The 16,926-nt window shown below is 52.1% G+C and overlaps 9 protein-coding genes across 9 annotated transcripts; 3 read left to right on the forward strand and 6 right to left on the reverse strand.

The window, feature by feature from the left end:
* Positions 1 to 147: 147 nt before the first annotated feature.
* Positions 148 to 786, forward strand: N7539_009381 (uncharacterized protein; the record flags this gene model as incomplete). The annotated part of the gene is made up of 1 exon (XM_056938976.1): positions 148 to 786. One exon carries the CDS (start codon positions 148 to 150, stop codon positions 784 to 786), a length of 639 nt encoding a protein of 212 aa, XP_056785698.1.
* A 474-nt stretch (positions 787 to 1,260) lies between these two features.
* N7539_009382 (uncharacterized protein) lies at positions 1,261 to 1,961 on the reverse strand (the record flags this gene model as incomplete). Its single annotated transcript, XM_056938977.1, has 3 exons — positions 1,261 to 1,382; positions 1,518 to 1,658; positions 1,787 to 1,961. 3 exons carry the CDS (start codon positions 1,959 to 1,961, stop codon positions 1,261 to 1,263), a joined length of 438 nt encoding a protein of 145 aa, XP_056785699.1.
* Positions 1,962 to 2,862: 901 nt separating this feature from the next.
* On the reverse strand, positions 2,863 to 5,280 carry N7539_009383 (putative C2H2 finger domain protein; the record flags this gene model as incomplete). Its single annotated transcript, XM_056938978.1, has 1 exon — positions 2,863 to 5,280. One exon carries the CDS (start codon positions 5,278 to 5,280, stop codon positions 2,863 to 2,865), a length of 2,418 nt encoding a protein of 805 aa, XP_056785700.1.
* A 1,039-nt stretch (positions 5,281 to 6,319) lies between these two features.
* N7539_009384 (inorganic phosphate transporter) lies at positions 6,320 to 8,062 on the reverse strand (the record flags this gene model as incomplete). Its single annotated transcript, XM_056938979.1, has 1 exon — positions 6,320 to 8,062. The coding sequence occupies one exon, from the start codon at positions 8,060 to 8,062 to the stop codon at positions 6,320 to 6,322; it is 1,743 nt and encodes a 580-aa protein (XP_056785701.1).
* A 1,698-nt stretch (positions 8,063 to 9,760) lies between these two features.
* Positions 9,761 to 13,065, reverse strand: N7539_009385 (mRNA transport regulator MTR10; the record flags this gene model as incomplete). Its single annotated transcript, XM_056938980.1, has 7 exons — positions 9,761 to 9,849; positions 9,917 to 10,447; positions 10,510 to 12,216; positions 12,272 to 12,362; positions 12,425 to 12,697; positions 12,763 to 12,855; positions 12,940 to 13,065. The coding sequence occupies 7 exons, from the start codon at positions 13,063 to 13,065 to the stop codon at positions 9,761 to 9,763; spliced, it is 2,910 nt and encodes a 969-aa protein (XP_056785702.1).
* Positions 13,066 to 13,421: 356 nt separating this feature from the next.
* N7539_009386 (small nuclear ribonucleoprotein E) lies at positions 13,422 to 13,865 on the forward strand (the record flags this gene model as incomplete). The annotated part of the gene is made up of 3 exons (XM_056938981.1): positions 13,422 to 13,544; positions 13,639 to 13,729; positions 13,816 to 13,865. 3 exons carry the CDS (start codon positions 13,422 to 13,424, stop codon positions 13,863 to 13,865), a joined length of 264 nt encoding a protein of 87 aa, XP_056785703.1.
* Positions 13,866 to 13,950: 85 nt separating this feature from the next.
* Positions 13,951 to 14,811, reverse strand: N7539_009387 (5-formyltetrahydrofolate cyclo-ligase; the record flags this gene model as incomplete). Its single annotated transcript, XM_056938982.1, has 3 exons — positions 13,951 to 14,066; positions 14,176 to 14,604; positions 14,724 to 14,811. The coding sequence occupies 3 exons, from the start codon at positions 14,809 to 14,811 to the stop codon at positions 13,951 to 13,953; spliced, it is 633 nt and encodes a 210-aa protein (XP_056785704.1).
* A 246-nt stretch (positions 14,812 to 15,057) lies between these two features.
* On the forward strand, positions 15,058 to 15,963 carry N7539_009388 (Protein r.t1.c1; the record flags this gene model as incomplete). The annotated part of the gene is made up of 4 exons (XM_056938983.1): positions 15,058 to 15,162; positions 15,216 to 15,330; positions 15,424 to 15,602; positions 15,679 to 15,963. The coding sequence occupies 4 exons, from the start codon at positions 15,058 to 15,060 to the stop codon at positions 15,961 to 15,963; spliced, it is 684 nt and encodes a 227-aa protein (XP_056785705.1).
* A 289-nt stretch (positions 15,964 to 16,252) lies between these two features.
* N7539_009389 (uncharacterized protein) lies at positions 16,253 to 16,894 on the reverse strand (the record flags this gene model as incomplete). Its single annotated transcript, XM_056938984.1, has 1 exon — positions 16,253 to 16,894. One exon carries the CDS (start codon positions 16,892 to 16,894, stop codon positions 16,253 to 16,255), a length of 642 nt encoding a protein of 213 aa, XP_056785706.1.
* Positions 16,895 to 16,926: the final 32 nt, after the last annotated feature.

The following is a 16,926-nucleotide window of genomic DNA, read 5'->3' on the forward strand; positions in this document are numbered from 1 at the left end:
ACAGATCACGAGTCGCGATTTGTGACCTCACGTCAAAAGGACCTCCACCGCTTCTATCGCACTCACTCTTCTACCTCCTACCTCCAACGGAGAAGTCTCCATATATACCGCCGCTGGTTCCACAACCAGTTCCAGGACAGTCTAAAAATGACCGACGAAATGCAATCAGTCTCGCCCTCGCCCAAAGAACCACAATTCCACCTACAAGCTCCAACCCCCTCATCACCAACAACGACCTCAGCACCAACATCAACATCAACACCATCCAAACTTTCAATCCGCACCCAGCACTGCCGCTTCTGCAACCATCTCCTCCTCTCCACAACCCGCGACCTGGCCACCCTCCCACGCCGCAAATCCCCCGCCGCAGACGCCGCCCTCATCCTGCCCCTGGAGAAGTTGCGCTCTTTCTCCGACGAGGATGAACCCGACACCAGCACTGCGTCTTCTTCGAAGACGCTAAAACACGTTACTCTCCTCTTGTCGACGACTATTCCAGACCGGCGCGCAACGCTTATTCGTCGGGAGGACGGAATCGAAAAGAGGGTGTTATTGCGGTGTGGACGGTGTCGGGTGGTTGTTGGGTATTATTTGGATCGGGTTCATTGGCCGGAGGGACATGGGCAGGGACAGCGAGATGGGGATGGAGATGGAGAGGAAAGGAGAGAAGAGGAGAGACCGCCGGCGATGTATGTGTTGCCGGGGGCGTTGGTGGAGACGGAGAAAATGGGGAGTGAAGGCGTTGGAGAGAAGGAGTGGAGGAGCTGGGCGGGGGAGTCTCAATAATATGTGTGATCTCAGCTGTTGGCGAGATTAATGACGTGAGTCAAAGATGTCTATAGAGGATCTTGACTGTGCCGAGGCAGAGCATTTCGTCTGGCACGGAAACGGCGTGGATGTCGAAACGTCATTCGAGGGTCCTCAACATATGACCATTTGGAAAAGCCCACAATGGTGCAACTGTACAGCTTCGACTGAGTTTCTCTTACAAAGTAGAGTCCAATTATTGGAGCTCCTCGCATCATACACGCATAAACCTGAGCCAGACATATCATCTAACAACCCGATCAAGCTGCACACTGTCTCCCTGTTCAAAATAGAGGAAAACAAGAGGGAATAGGAGTAAAAGTCCATGTCCATAACGTAAATTCATCAATCACACCAGAAAGATAATAGAGAGAAGAAAGGGCAACAGTCCAGCCGAGGGTAAAAAGAATAAGCCGAGCACAACAACAAAACAAAACATCGTCAAAAAGGGTATCAGTTGGCCAGAATGGTGCGCACAAGGTCGGTGTAGTTGATCTCGCCGGAGCTCGTGTCGACAGCCTTGAGAAGCTCATCGACTTCGTCATCGGACATTTTCTCACCGAGGTTGGTCAGAACTGCATGCGGAACAAGCGCAAATGATTAGCCAGGAGTTTCTCTTCTTCTGCTTCTTTTTCGTCGTCGCCTTGCGACTGTTTCTATCGTGACGATTGAAATGGGTGCCCAAAGCGGTCGCTTGACATTGTACGTACTGTAGCGCAACTGTCCGACGCCAATAAACCCCGTCATATCCTTGTCAAAGACCTGGAATCCTCGACAGTACTCCTCCGGCTCGCCAGGCTCGCGGAAACCACCGGGGCGGTTCAAGATCTTCAAGAAGGAGTCAAAGTCGACTGTCCAGAAATCATTAGCCTTCTATTCACGATCCATCAAAACACGGTCTCCAGTCGTCTGTGCGATCTCCGCTTTGCGCAAAGCGAAGAAGGCTACCATCCACATCTTTTCGGATTAGAGTACGTACACTCATCGCCCACCGTCTTCTCCAGATCACTGATTTCCGCAAGTGTGGGGTTCTGACCACAGGCGCGCAGAAGATCGCCCAGCAAGTCACCCGAAACGCGACCGGTGCCGCGACGGTCAAACAGCGAGAACGCCTCCTTATAGTTGGTAGAAGCCTGATCGTGCTTGTTAGCCATGGTGGATACGGGGAGAAAGTCGTTGTGATCTTGTGGCTGTGTAGTATGTTTTGGGGGTGAAATGGAATCGACAAGACACAGTCGTGGATGGTGGATGGGGGTAGATGTCGAAAATGCGCACTGCCACTTTGTTGTGCGCGCAGATCTCCAGATGGATGTAGAAGGAGTGAGAGGAGCAATCAACAATGTGTGATGGGCAGCGTGATAGACAGTGAGAGAGGTCCGTTGGAGAACCAATCCCAGTGTCTGACTGCGACCCGGGTTCATCCAGGGATGAGATGAGGGGCGGGAAAGTCAAAGCCCAGCGACGGACGAAAATGGTAATTCATCAACAAGGGGGAAAGTGTTGAAGAGGGCGATCAAACAAGGGAGGCGGAGGGGCATCGTGGGTATTCCGAAGGGGAATCATGCGTTGAAAGAGAACTTGTCGACTCACCATTGTGGTATAAGAGGTTCTCTTTCGTAGATCGTGAGTTCGGGCAAACGTGCTGGATGTCAAGTCAAATGAGGAGAGGTGGACGGATGGACGAATATTTGGAGACGGCGAGTTGCAAAAGGGCGGAGTGGGCAGATTGCCCGGTTGATCGGGCAACCACGTCAACAACTCTATAGTGGGGGAGTCTGAATAAGAATCGACCTTACATCAATAGTGATGAAAAAACTCTCGTTTATTACACTACAGGGCAGTTTGGACGAGTCCTCTCTCTGGTGCATCTGGATAAAGCCATGCGCAGGAGATCACCGTGTGTGTGTCAATGCGTCTGGCAATTACCGACACAGTCATGTATTCCGAGTCGCAAGTATCTATACCTCACAATGTTCCATGTACAGATCTAGCATCATGCCTGGTCGTGTACATCCAAATTAATAAAATTGAACAATATCATGCCTGTCATGACCTTCAGGACTGCAGCTTGGCAATGCAGCTGTCCAGCAGCCGCGCAGCCTCGCCCAACAACTCCCACCGAGGATTGGCAAACGAATCCCGCAGGATCATCAACATCCCCAGGCAACCATTGCGCCCCTGTATTCCCTCGAGATCGTTAGGTTCCCCCACACCACCCACGCGGGCCAGAAAGCTGTGCATATCTCGTCGTCGATCCGCATAAGTCGCCAAGGCTGGCGTAGGCCGCAGCGGGCCATCCAGCGCAAATCCGTAACACCAGACCACAAGCGCCGCATAATACATGACCCACGGCCGGTTCAACAGGTAGTCATCACGAGCCACATAGCTTCCCGACTCGATCGAGGGGTCCAAGAAGCACGTTTTCAAGAACTTGAGCGCATAGAAGGTGGCATCGCGCGCAGAGGCCTTGCTCGCCCAGCGGACGGTCTTTTCTCGCGCAGCGCTGTAGTCTCGGGCGGTGATGGACCGACCCATCAGGCGTCCAGCGCCAGCAAAGATTTGGAGGTCGGCGATATCCACGTGCGAGGCCATATGCGCCAGCCCGTGGAGCACATCGCGCGACTCGGACTCCGCAGTGATAGCGGGGCCAAGTGCTTCGTCAAAGTCCCGGCGCCAATTGTCATAGGCTCGTAGTAGCGCGGTTCTCCATTTGTCTCGGCCACCGAGAGCTTGGCCTACGCCCAGCGAGCTCACCTGAAGGTCTCGCTGGTTCAAGTGCCAACTCACGCTTAACAATCCAGCCATGAGGACAATGCGACCAAATGTGTTAGTTCGCACCGGTTGTCCATTCAGCGTGCGCTTCAGCCCATCGAGGAACATGACTGGTCGGACTCCATGCGACTGCAGACTTGACTGAACCCGAGCAACTTCAGCGGCACTCGTCGCCGCCCACAGAGCCTCATCACACGGCAGCGGCAGTCGTAATTCATGGGCGACCATCTTTGCAGAGTGTCCAAACATGGTCGCATGTGTTGAATCGAGTACAAAGGCCGCAAAAGCGGCACGTCTCGTCGCTTCAGCCTTGATCCAGTGTGTCCAAGATTCGTCCTCTTCCCTTGACTCCGGAGTGTCAAAGGACGACCGGCCAATGAGAGAACTTCCCCGACGCATCAATGTCAACGTCGTATCGTGGTGAATATGGGCTCTTTCGTGGAAGGCCCTGGTGGAGAAGGATTTCTCATATACCTCCAGCAGCAACAGTGCTTGAAACACCCACAACCGCGCCGGAGGCCGAAAGTCTGGATCCATAAAAATCTCCCACCGCAAATGCCAGGCAATGAACGTCGCTAATTCCGCCGCAGCTTCCGTCGTGGCTTGGCCATGCGCCTTGTCCAGCGTGGCTGCCCCGATCGCCATTACAGCGAGAAGCAATAATGTTGGCGTGCGATCAGCAGAAAAGGTAGGCTGGTGAAGGATGGGCAATTGCGGATGAAAATGGAACCAGTAGGAGCCAATGTACGTTTGCATCATGCGCAGGCTCAGCACGTGGCGGTCGCTGTTGAGGTCTCCATCCATAAGCGCGTCTTTGCGTTTGCCTTCGGCGGACGAGGCGGCCTCATTGAAGCGGGTCGCCATGAGATGGAGAATCTCTTGTCGCTTTTCTTCCGAGATGATCGCCGGCAGAGACGAGGAATCGAGTATGCTCGTCACGCTCATCGGATGTTGTGGAATGACAGCGCAGAAATTGTTGTACGAGGGATCATTCACGTAGAATTGGTTCTGTGAAAACGGCATCATGCCGTAGCCTAGCGGAGCTAATGGCTCGCTGAACAGCCATGCTGCAAAGTCATCCGCCATCGCAAAGGGGGAGCGGTTGTAGGTTTCTCCGCCAAAGATGGGATATGCATTTTGCATAGAGTCGAATTCCAGTGGAGGATCTACCTGGCTGATGCCGCCGGTGAAATCGGAATAATTCGAGACCGGCAGGCCATTCGTATCAATTGTAGTAGGGGTAGTAGTAGGTAACGAGTAGGTGTTGGGCGAGTTAGAGGGAGACTTTGTGCTGGCCGCAGGATGGCTCGCCAAGAAAGGGTAGTCGTTCGGCGCCGCGGAGGGAGACGCTGGCGAGACAACGGACATGAGAGATTTGGGTGGAGTTACATGCATATTGTCATGGGAAAAGCTATCGCGCTTTTGTAATTGTGAGCCACGAGTCGTATGTCGTTCGCGGTGACGGAGACATAGATCCTGGCGAACAAACGAGCGATGGCAATTAGGAAAATCGCAGCGGAAGATCTGCTTGGGGGTATCTGTCACGAAACAAAAAAAGATAACACACAAGTCGGCGATTAGCGATGTCGCGAATGTTTGAATTTGTGCACTGATCGGAGTGGAAAACGCATACGATTCAACTGATGCCGATACAAATGCTCGGCGCGCGAATAGCTCTTCCCACAGCCCTCGTGGGAGCATTCGAACTTGCGATCCGAGGGAGCACGACGGCTCCGTCGCCGGCGCTTTGTAGTGCTTTGATCATGATCGTGGTCATCTGTGTCACCCATGCTGTCTAATTTAATGAAAGAGGGCACCATAGGGTGCCATGAGCGCACGAGGCGGGATGCGCGACGATCGCAGCGAGGGCGGAACCTGACCCCGTTCCACTACACGTGGGGTTGAGGCTGATCGGGTTTCACAGGTTCAAGCTTGTTTCCCCGTCTGTCAGAGGGCCGAGGGACTAGCTGAGAGTCAATCCGCAGACCGACGAAGCTGGTCGTGGGGGTACAGCAGGTCAGAGGTGGACGAGAGGAGCGAACAAGGTAGCACGACTGCGCTTCTCAGCCCAATTCAATGCGAAGGTCAAGCAGGTTGAGGCTGGAGCCGAGCGCGGGCGTTCCCCTTCCCGAAAGTGCGGAGATGCCGTTCGATTCAATCAGCGACCGGGGCTCGTGACTGGCCAGCATGTGACTCATCACGTGCGGGGTGGGGTAAGGACAGAAGTACAGTACGAATTCGAACGAACTACCGAACTGAAGCGATGTACATTTGAGCTACTTTCAGCTCGGCGCACGATGGCATCATGCATTACAGGTGTACATGCCTCTCGGGTGATTGTGCCAGGTACCTTACATGGGAAAATTTCCAGCCAGCAATTAGTAAGGTACCTACCTAGGTACCTCGGACCTACCTGTCAGTAACTTATTACCTGTGTCTTGAAGGCTTGTATAGGTAGATTTGCCATAGTCTTCCAATGTCTCTTAGGTAGTCGTTCGTTGAAAGAGAAGAATATTGCTACGCTCCTTCGTTGAGTCATCAAAGACCTTGAAATGGACCGCCCACGGCATTGATAAATCGAAAGTATTGCAACTAGAAATCAAGGACAAAGATCTACAGCCCTGCAAATACATTGCAGTCATCGCGGCGACGTTCATCATGAAAAGATTTCACACCCGGAGGATATATACATTTGACGTTTATGTAGGTTTGCTTTCTTCAGACGGGACGATCGCCAGACCTACAGGTGAGGTGTGTTGAGTGCCATCAGGCAAATCAATCCAGAAACAAGTCCAGCGCAAGGAAGAGTAAGAACCCAGCCAGCCATGATCCATGCCAACTGTCTCCAATTGACAGCCCCCAGATCATAATTCATGAGCGCAGCACCCATCGAAGCGCCAGTGAGACACTGTGTCGTGGACACAGGCAGTCCCAGTCGAGAGGCCAAAAGGACAGTAATGGCTGCTCCGAGCTCAACGCTAAACCCACGGGTCGGAGACATCTGAGTAATCTTATTTCCGAGGGCTCGGACAATATGGTAACCGAAGAACCAGAAGCCGATACCAAGGAGTAGACCGGCAACAACCAGGAACCACACAGGCGTGGGGGCCTTGGTCTCGACGACACCGGCATGGTAGGTACTATAGACGGCAGCCCAGGGCCCAACCGCGTTGGCAACATCGTTGGAACCGTGAGCGATGGACATCATGATAGCCGAGGCCACTTGGCAGTACGTCCATAGATGCTCAACACGATCGTCGAATCGGTCAGCACGAGCATGAATCGCACGAAGAGCAGCCGAATCGTGAGTAACAACATCTCGGGTGACGCCTTGTAAGAAGAACCATTTCAAGTAGCCCAGATGCTTCTTGGGGCTCGTCCAAGGCAGGTCACGAACTGGATCGATAAAGCGTTCCTTTGGTTCCAGATGCTTCTTTCGCGGCTTGATCTCCGGTGACGAGTTCAGGGAGTTCAGATTCTTCTCTTCGTCACCATCGGTTCGTTCGGTAGGGCCCTTGTTTCCAACGATATCGGGTGAGGCTGCCGTTCCGTCCGTGTTCTCGGCCCCCGCTCGCTTATGGGCATCCTTCTGACCGGCAAGAACTTCGCCGTAGGCACCCTCGTAGTAGTTGATGACGGCTTTTTCGCTTTTGCTTGGGAAGTACAGGGACACATTCTCCCACAATAGGAGGGGGCCCATGGGAAGATGGTAGAACTTGACACGGGTGTCATTTTTCACGAGACGGCGATGGAAGTAGGGCATGAAAAACACGTAAGCGATGAGGAGGCAGCCGACAAACACACCGATGATGATGCCCGCAGCTTTACCAGCACCAAATTCCTCGAGGGAAGGTGCAGTGGGGGCCTCAACAACAATGAAGAGAGCCAGAATGGCACCAGTGGTTGCCAAGTAGAAGGGAATAAGGCGCATGGCCCATTTCAGAGGATCCCGACGCTCAAGAACACTGTACTTGAGTGTGGCAAAAATGATGGCAGTGAATCCAGCAGCAATGAGAGGTGCAATACCCCAGGACGCAGCCACCTGGGATACACTTCCCTTCTTCCAGGCCCAAGTTACCGAGGCCTCACTGGCAAATCCGACCCCGATGAGAGCACCGACCACAGTTTGAGTGGTTGACACCGGGAAGCCCATGCGAGTTGCTATAATCAGCCAAGTTGCGCTGCCGATCTCGGCGCAGCCCATGGCCAGCATCAGAGCGCCGGGTTTCCCTTCGAACCGATCAATCACAATGATACCGTTCTTGATTGTGGATGTGACACGTGCACCCAACGCAACAGCACCGACGAACTCTGTAATGATCGCGAGCACACCAGCCGTGGCCATATTTAGAGTACGCGCAGCGACGGAGGTCGCGTATGAATTGGCGACATCGTTGGCACCGTTTCCAAAAGCACTGAAGACGAATGCAATGGTGGTGATCGCGAGGATCCAGTCATATTTGGCGGTCACTGCTGGTATCATGACGAGGAATACGATCGGTTGGAAGCGATCAGAAGAAGTAAATGAGGCGAATGAGTATTGACAGACACGGAGATTTGAGCGAGCCCGTTGCGCTCTTTAAGTGATTGATCTCATGGTTTCCCGAGGTTCGACCCGCCAGTCATTGTGCCTGGTGCAAGGTAAGACTGTCGCTCAATCAGAGCCCTATGATACGGAGCGTGTCACTGAATGATAGCATCTAAGATCATTGCTTGCCCTGTGAACGTCACTGTTTTGACTGATACGGCAGGCAGCCTCACGCCAAGTCGGAAAGCTGTGGGCGCCCAGAGCGGACTGCGTGGAACTCCAGTCATGAATCGAGGTTCTGGAGTCGATATATTTGACGAGCATCATCTAATGAGCGAGCACGTTTTCGAGAGTCGAATTCTGATTGCAAGTCGGACTCGGGGTGCAATGCCCGGATTCGCCAAGAAATTCGCCCGTCTTCGTGAGGGCTCTTGGCGGCTGTTCAAGTCTTGCCAAATGAGAATATTTAATGCCAAGAGCGGATTCAGCGCGATATCCGATGGTGGCCATATTAGGATTTATGTGATTGAACAATCCTGTCAAGGCAAGCAAGCACGTTGATGACGCTGCAATTCTGATTGACTGATTGTTCAAGGGCACGCCACTTATGCCAAGGGCCTAAAGTCTTGGTTCCGCTCGGCGGACTGCCTGATCCTCTTGGCATACTGTTCGAACCATTGATGCATTACTTAGCAGTCACATATTCAAGGCCTCGACCGAAGTGTTTTGGGGGGCATACATAGTGAGCGTCAAAGCGATGATCCAGCCGGAGTCATTTCGACGGTTCGGTTTAGCTTTCCTGATTGGAGACGAAGAACAAAATGAAAGACTGGGCAGACTGGACAAAAATTGCCTCCGGAAGTCGTCACGGCGGACCTTCTATCACATGCAATGTTTCCCGAGTCAGCGGCTAAGTTCATTTGCTTGACGATCTGGACGATCCATATTATCAGTGACTTACTGAAACTGCATACTCTCAAGTTGTAGAATACGAAAGGTGAGTCGCAAGGTACATCAGCTGGCCCAGCTGATCGGTGCCTAACCAAGTTCGCGGTTTATACAACAGTGGATCGCATTCCAGTCTATTGTTCGTCTGCTCAGTTGCAGTTAGACAGAGGTCGCGGCTTCCAATCACAAGGTCTGACATTGATTCTTGGCAATACACTTTAGTCTTTGCTTTTGCCTGTTTGCATTGGTTATCTGTCTGCGAGTACACCACCTAATTGAAATTCCCAGAAGCTACGATATAACCGCAGCAATGGGGCCAACACCAGATGCGCAAGCAGACAACCAACCTCTACAGGGCTCATTCCTCGCGCATACTGTAGAGATTTGAGAAGTCTGAACCGACGGCTTGAAGCGCCAATCCCGAGCAGCTAGCCCGCTTGGCAGGCGGTTAGCCCGTCAGCTTTGGGACAGTCACATTGCTTCTTCTCACGGGCAATCACAGTGCAGGGTGAAGATCGGAGGAAGAGTCGATCTGATTTTCGTATCGGCCATTGGAGGGCATATTTCTACCGCGACATAGCTGATATGGCCTCGAGAAGGGGAAACGCAAGAAGCCGAAGGCGGTTGAAGACAAAGAAGGATATATTGAGATCATACACGTGAGAAAGACAGGGTATATTTTATTTTATGCAATGGTTTCGCTTTTCATCCGCTGAAGCGGAAACGCGTTGCCTCCAGGCGGCCGAGTCCGTCGCGAGGAGCAACGTTGCGACGGCGGTATGAGTTGGTGAAGTCTATGAAAGGCGGAAGTTAGAGAGATAATAACTAGTCGACTGAATTTGACCGCTTGGGGCTGCTCACCTTGAAGTAAGACCCGGATCTTCCGGATTTCACCAGTTTGCACTTTTTCGGCAATGCTTTTCATCAAGCGCTCCGCTTCGGCTGGCTTCATTGATCCAGGGGGAAGCATCTGCAATGTGTTTTGGAGCCAGGCACCTGTCTCATGGGGGAGCAATTCGAACATGGTCATCATGATAGCTGACGCGTCGGGGAAACAATCACCAGGGAAGGTGAAGATCATGCCGGCTAGAACACGCTGCGAAAGCAGTTGACCTTGAGAAGCTATGAGACTCTTGACGGCCTCTCGCACCTCCGGTGGGTTCACATATGGTTCCTCGTCTGGGCTAGTGAACTCGGAAACCAGGGGTTTCTCGAAGGCGAAGCTGAAAAGGTCCCGATAATAGTGGAGAGTGGCAATAAGAGGGTCGACCTGCTGAAGGGTGAGAGCACTAAGGGCTGCTGAGAAAATGGGCACGGCCAGTTCCGAGGAAATGCACTTCTTGGGGTAGTAGCGAACGGCATCGGAAGAGAGACGGAAGAAGTCCTCGATAACTAGTTTGGACGCAAGAGGTCAGGTCATTACCTCCCATGCAATAAAAGATAGCAATACATACCATCAGGCAAATTCTCTGGCGGCAAATCGTTCATGATACGGAGAAATGCGGTCGCTTGCTGTTCATAGAAATGGAAAACGGCATTGCTGGTGGCCTCGTCGACGTACTCGGCACCATGCGAGAACTCGCGCACCACAGCGTCAGTAGCCCAGAGGAAGCCACCTTCGCGTGAAGCCTGGAATCCATTTGCAATGCTTTCGGCAAGAGTTGGTAAAAGTGGAATCATTGCTGTTCGGTACGAGATAATCATGTTACGCCAACAGCGGCAGACACGCTCGAGGATCGGGGTCGAAGAAGTGAAATTCATGACAATGGTGGTCATGATGGGCAAGATTTCACCACAATATTTCACGGCGGGATTTTCTTCACCAGGAGCAACAATTGGGGTCACCACCTGAACGAAGATTGAGATCAATCCGAGATGATCGGCCACGGCGCGTTGACCTTCTTCATCTTGGGCGTTGTTAGCCAGGGTCATGATCCGTTGCATGATGGGATCGCAGAACATCTTCATCGAATCGTAGATCTTCTCCAGGGGTTGCACGGATACCACGGCCGCGACTCCTTCAGTCACTTCCTCCTGGCTGGTTGGCTTCAATTTATCGAGCACAGATTCAAAGAACGTGTGCAGCTGAGTGATGTGGCCCCCAAGCAATTTTTGACAGTCAGTTCCCAAGAACTTGAAAGCCAAAGCCGCGGCCTGTACGACCTCGGCAGATGGATGCTGGAAGCCCGAAATGACATAATTCAGCTGGGCCTCCAACGTCTCTGGATGCATAGACGTCCATTCAGTGTAGCGGGCAAGAGCCATGATGGCTTGGAAACGGATTTTTTCTTGCTCAGGAATCTGAACAATGAGAGGAATCAATTGACCCAGCACCGTGGTTTCGACAGGATCAACCATTCGTCCCATAGCACGAAGACCGAAAAGCGGCGCCTCGAGCTCCTGCCAATGAGGTACATGCTCATTGGTCGCCTGCGACGCATACTTGCCTACCCACTGCTGGATCAAGTGATAGATCTTGCCGAGACATTCGGTGACACCAATGACCGAGCAGCAATCTTTGAGGACGTCACCCATCGCATGTCGGAATTGGCGGAATTTCTCCTCCTGCTCCCGGTCGCCCCCAAAGAGATCGGTCTCGCCTTCCTCGGGGGTAGGGAATTCGAGATGCTTGACCATGATATCCATCAACTGCGACCAGATGTCCTCATAGTTCACACGAGCATCATTATACCGCTCGATAGTGAGCGACTGCTTGAGTTCGTACCAGAAGATAAAGGTGATTGAGACTGCCTCGCGTTCCCAGTCCCTCGCGCAGCACTCCAGGACAGCTTCCACCAGACCTCTGAACTCGACAGGCATACGGGCGATGAGCACGACCCAAGCCTCGCCAGCCTCGGCGAACATTCGCGTGATACCCTTGAAAGCTTCTAGATCCTCAGCCTCGGCGGTCTCGGCAATTTTGGGGCGAAGCGCCATGAGACGCGGATAAAGAGCTTGAATGATGGGCAGCGACTCGTGAACATCTTTCGTATCCCGGTACAAGGTGCACATGCAATCGACACCGGCGTCAAATGAATTGTCATTGTCAAGAGCCTTGATGATGACGTCCATCAAAGGTGAATCGATCACTTGGGCGGCTGGGATTTCACGGAGCCACGAAGTGATACAGTCGAGAAGACGGGGGTTGGTGGCCGCGGCAGCTGCATAATTCCATTAGTAGTTGTCAAAATAAGGATTTGCCTCAATATTGCCTACGTGACGACTGAGCATACTGAATCAACAGCTGCATAACCTGCTCGGCATTGTCTTCCAAGAGTTCCTTCGTTCGTTCAATCAACTCATCTTCCTGTAGACGATTGTGAGAAGCCGCCAATGGATATTTGTGGACACGGTAACTTGGAAACTTACGCCGAGGTTGATCTTGCGACCTTCTGTCACTTCCTCAGGTAGAATCTTTAGGAACTCCAAAACACAATCCCCAGCACTGCTACCTAGAGCCGACCCCACTGTGGCTAGAACATCTTTCCAGCCAAGCATTTGTATAGCCAAGCTTGCCAGACACACGCATAGCTGGGTTTGAATTGGTCGCGGACCCGATGCGAAAGCAACCAGGAGATTGAGGACAGAGTCACGCAATGCCACCACAGAGTCTGGGGGCAATTGGTCTAGATCAAAAACGATCTGTATCGATGCGAGGTCAGCCTTCTTGTCCCACACTCGGAGCAAATAGATTTTCTCCCTCCCACCTTTCCTTTCAATGTAGTCGCAGCGAACAATTTAGCCTCCACCGTCACATCAGGAGATTGTAATAGAGCGTGCGTGGTTGTCCATGCCTCGACCTATGGCCGGTAAAGGTAAACACGTTAGTAAGGCTTCATTGAGCTTTCGAAACTCCGCGGTGCACAAATAAAGTCAAGTCATACCGATTTCTGAAACTTTTCTAAAAATTCGTGCGCCTGGGCCTTCTCGGACCTAGTCACATTCCCTTGCATAGTTGCGACGGCCGCCAGGACCGGGGCAAACGCCTGCCCACCATCCTTACTGGCCATTTCGAGGAGGGTGAGCGCGTGGGAGATAGGAGCCGCGTATCAATTTGTGGCAGGTGAAATTCGATCAGAGCAGGTTGAAAAAGAACGAATTTCAGAAAAAGCGCAGTGAAAAGAAGAGGTGAGCTCGTCAAAGATAGCGGAGAGGGTGTGAAAGGTGGGATGATGGAGCCCGTGACTGGGGGGCTCTTCTGAAATTCTGCCGGGTATTCGATTTACCATACACAAAATCACGGGACGCAAAGCTTGCGGCATCCCTCTCAGATCACCTCCACCGCCGAGAATCCATGAATCCGCCTCTTCTGCTCCCCTCTTGATCGATCTTGATACCTTTTCGCCCAGATCTCTATTCTCTCATCATGGCGCCCCGCAAGACCCTGTTGGCTCCCATCCATTTCATTTTCAGCTTGTTGCAAAAGCGTAGTACGGTCTCCATCTGGCTTTACGAGCAGCTCGCGTTCCGCATTGAGGGCAAGATCAGGGTAAGCTCGTTGCGACTATCCAATCCGCGCACGAAACTGTCGCAGGCTATCCTAAAGGCATTGAGCTTCTTCTGACATGTCTGCTTGTTTGTAGGGATTCGATGAGTTCATGAACCTGGTGGTTGACGACGCTGTCGAAGTCCGCCTAGCTACTAAGACTGAAGAAGAGAAGCGAAGACCTCTCGGTATGTCCAATTTGCGATGCCGGCCGGATACACGTGATGGGCTGTTGAAAGATCGTGGCGCTGACGGTAAACGATACATTTTCTAGGTCAAATTCTACTCAAGGGCGACAATGTTTCTCTCATCCAGGCTGTTTGAACTGTGAAGAATAGACGCGACGATACCTTGCATGAATCTTGAGTTTTTCTATACCTTTCTTGTCGAATGTTCGACTTCGATCGACCTACGACCTGCGATCCAGGTAACGCCCATCGCCGACAACGATGGCATCGACAAGCCAGTCATGATCCAAGACGGGAATACTCTCCGCGAGCAACTGCTCCTGGAGAGCCAGGGCCACTAGAGTAACGGAGTTTTAGCATCATTTTTTCGGGACAATCGGATCAAAAAATCAGAACATTCATCGCTGTTCTTTGTCTCTCGCGGGATTCACGATATGCAGTCTTACCGAGGAACGGAATCCGGTTGCTCCATTGGGAGTATCGCTTGAGGAAATGGTCGTAGTAGCCCTTTCCATGACCCAGTCTCCGGAAGCCAGAATCAAAAGCCATCCCCGGCATGACAATCAGATCCAGACCTTGTCCTAGGAAGCAATTCCGCCGACCGGGGATTTGTGTAGCCTGTAGAGACGGGATTCCCCACTTGTCCGGAGTCAACGCCTCGAACTCTTTGAAGGACTCGAGCGCGAACATGTCCATGACGGAAACTTTATCGACAGTATGGATGTAGGGTATGAAGACATCTTTGCCGCGCTGGAATGCGTCTTGAACAATGGTACGAGTCGACATCTCACCCACGGGCATCGAGAGATACACGGCAATGCTCCTGGCACTCTGATACTCAGACAGTGAGAGCAACCTGTTGGTCGCGACAGTCGCTTGATACTCGAAAGGCGGATCAGTAACGGTGACATAAACCAACACAATTGACCGGTTGCTCATGACTGGAATTGATGTTCGCTTTTGGCTCTTTTGATCTGTCAGGTGACCGACTCACACTGCTGAGAAATAGCAGCACTTGGGAGTGCCTGCAAGGTTTCCCTCATGCGCTTGCGCAGGTCACGCTTCGCAATCTGAAGGCCCATTTGGATTGTCAACCCCGCGGGAAAGTCAAGTGGAGGAAGGGAAGAAGACGATCATTCCAGTGCGATAACCCCCACGATAAGAGGTGGACCGGCGCATTGCTGCGGTCCTTGTTTATTACGGTCTCCACCTGAATGAAGGGATCGAGGCGAGGCCAAGTGAGGTGCTCCTAGATTTCGAACGGACTCTTATTGCTCTTGTCATGAACGCGTCTTCAGTTTCTTCAACGACCGTGGCAGCTTCACGCTATGCTCGTGATTTGGACTTTGATCATTGGACTGGTGGCCGCGACCACTGTGGATGAGTTGGTCGGGACATGGACAACGAAATCCCACAATGTCCTCACGGGACCAGTGAGTGTACTTCTTGCTGGGAACATTGAAGCCAGACTGACTCTCAAGAATAGGGATTCTATGATCCTCTTCGTGACCGATTTCTTGAGCCTAATTTGACTGGTATATCCTACTCGTTCTCCGCCGACGGGTACTATGAACAGGCCTTGTACCGTGCACTAGCCAATCGTGAGTCGATCTGATCTATATACTTCGCGCCAGCTCTGCCGTTCAACTTCCTGCATAAGAACTTGCTGATCGCTAACTTGGCACTCGATACAGCCACTGAACCATCATGCCCAACCGGTATGATGCAATGGCAGCATGGCTCTTATGTACTGCTCGCCAATGGTTCCCTGATCTTGACTCCGATCGCCGTAGATGGGCGCCAGCTGCTTTCAGAACCGTGCAAGAAAGACACAAGCACTTACATCCGATACAACAACACGGAGCTTGTGAAGGTGAGAGTTGGCTTTACCCGGCCTTGACAAACCAATGTCTGAGATCTTAGCTAATCATATGCTCCGTGGCACAAAGGCTTTTGCGGTACAGGTTGATCCATACCACGGCGTTCGAAGATTGGATCTTACTCAAGGAGACGGCAAGATTATGCAGCCCATGTATCTTGCGTATACAACGCCCAAGATGCTTCCGACCACGACTCTGAATCCAGCACCCGGAAGCCATTCGCGAAAGAAGCGCGATCTTAGCGTGTCAAGCATTCACCTCGTTGTCAAGGAGCAGCTTATCAACCCAGACCGTTGGTGGTGGATCGGTCTCGTGATGACGTCTCTGGGGGGTGTCGCACTTTTTTGTACCTGACGAGGTCAACGTGGGATTGGATCTGGCATATTTGCATGATACTCCCGCCATTTTTAAATAAATTGGGAGCTCCGGATGACCTGCATAGAGCCCGCTATTGATATGCTTTCATTCTCACATTTTGTCGTAGTTTCGTTGGGTCTTTGCAATATATTTCCGTCGAGAAACCTCAGTTGGGCTCTCCTGCAAGGTATTCTTACAACACTCATATCATACACAGGCGTTTTCTTTGCCTTGCCTTCAGCTTCGCCTTTGTTCTCGCCGGCGACACGTATAAAGCACTTGGTGCTCAAGAAGAGAGAGCTTTCTTTACAAGCGCAGCAACCTCTTTTCGGTCGGCAGGCTTGCCATCGAGAGCACCGCCTACCGCAAACAATGACTTCAGAACCTGTCCGATCTCCAGCTTCTTTCCGGCCTCCTTGATGGTTTCAATTTCTTTCGCGATCACTGCCGCCACTTCCTCTGTACTGAGTGTTTTGACGTGGCCCGCATACTCTTCTAGGATAGCGACTTGAGCATCTTCTTTCTCCTTCAAGTCGGCTCGGTCGGCCTTGGCAAATTCCTCGGCGGCTTCTTTAGCAGCCGAAGCCCGCTTTCGGATGAGCGAGAGAAGCTGGATGTCTGTCTGAATAGGGGAGGCGGTTTTGGCGGCGTTGTTGGTTTCTGAGATCAAGGCGCGCAGCACATTCAGTCTATGGCGGTCAGCATGGGCATTGAGTTTCAAGAAGAAAAGCCTTCTTAGTAGATCTAGGATATGAACTGAGTGAAACAGCTTGCTTGAGCCATACCGGTAAGTGTCCTTTGCTCGCATCGCCGTCTTAAGATCATTTCGGAGCGTCGTCATCAACGGAGGCAGAGTCGGACCAGCCGTGGAGTTCCAGCGGACGGACCGAAGAGGCCCTCGAACGGAAAGACGCATAGATTGAAGCATTATGATATGTGTTCACCTAGATCCAGAACAAG

Source organism: Penicillium diatomitis (genome assembly GCF_028827545.1).
Source record: "Penicillium diatomitis strain IBT 30728 chromosome Unknown utg000017l_segment0_segment0, whole genome shotgun sequence".
In the NCBI taxonomy this organism is placed as follows: domain Eukaryota; kingdom Fungi; phylum Ascomycota; class Eurotiomycetes; order Eurotiales; family Aspergillaceae; genus Penicillium; species Penicillium diatomitis.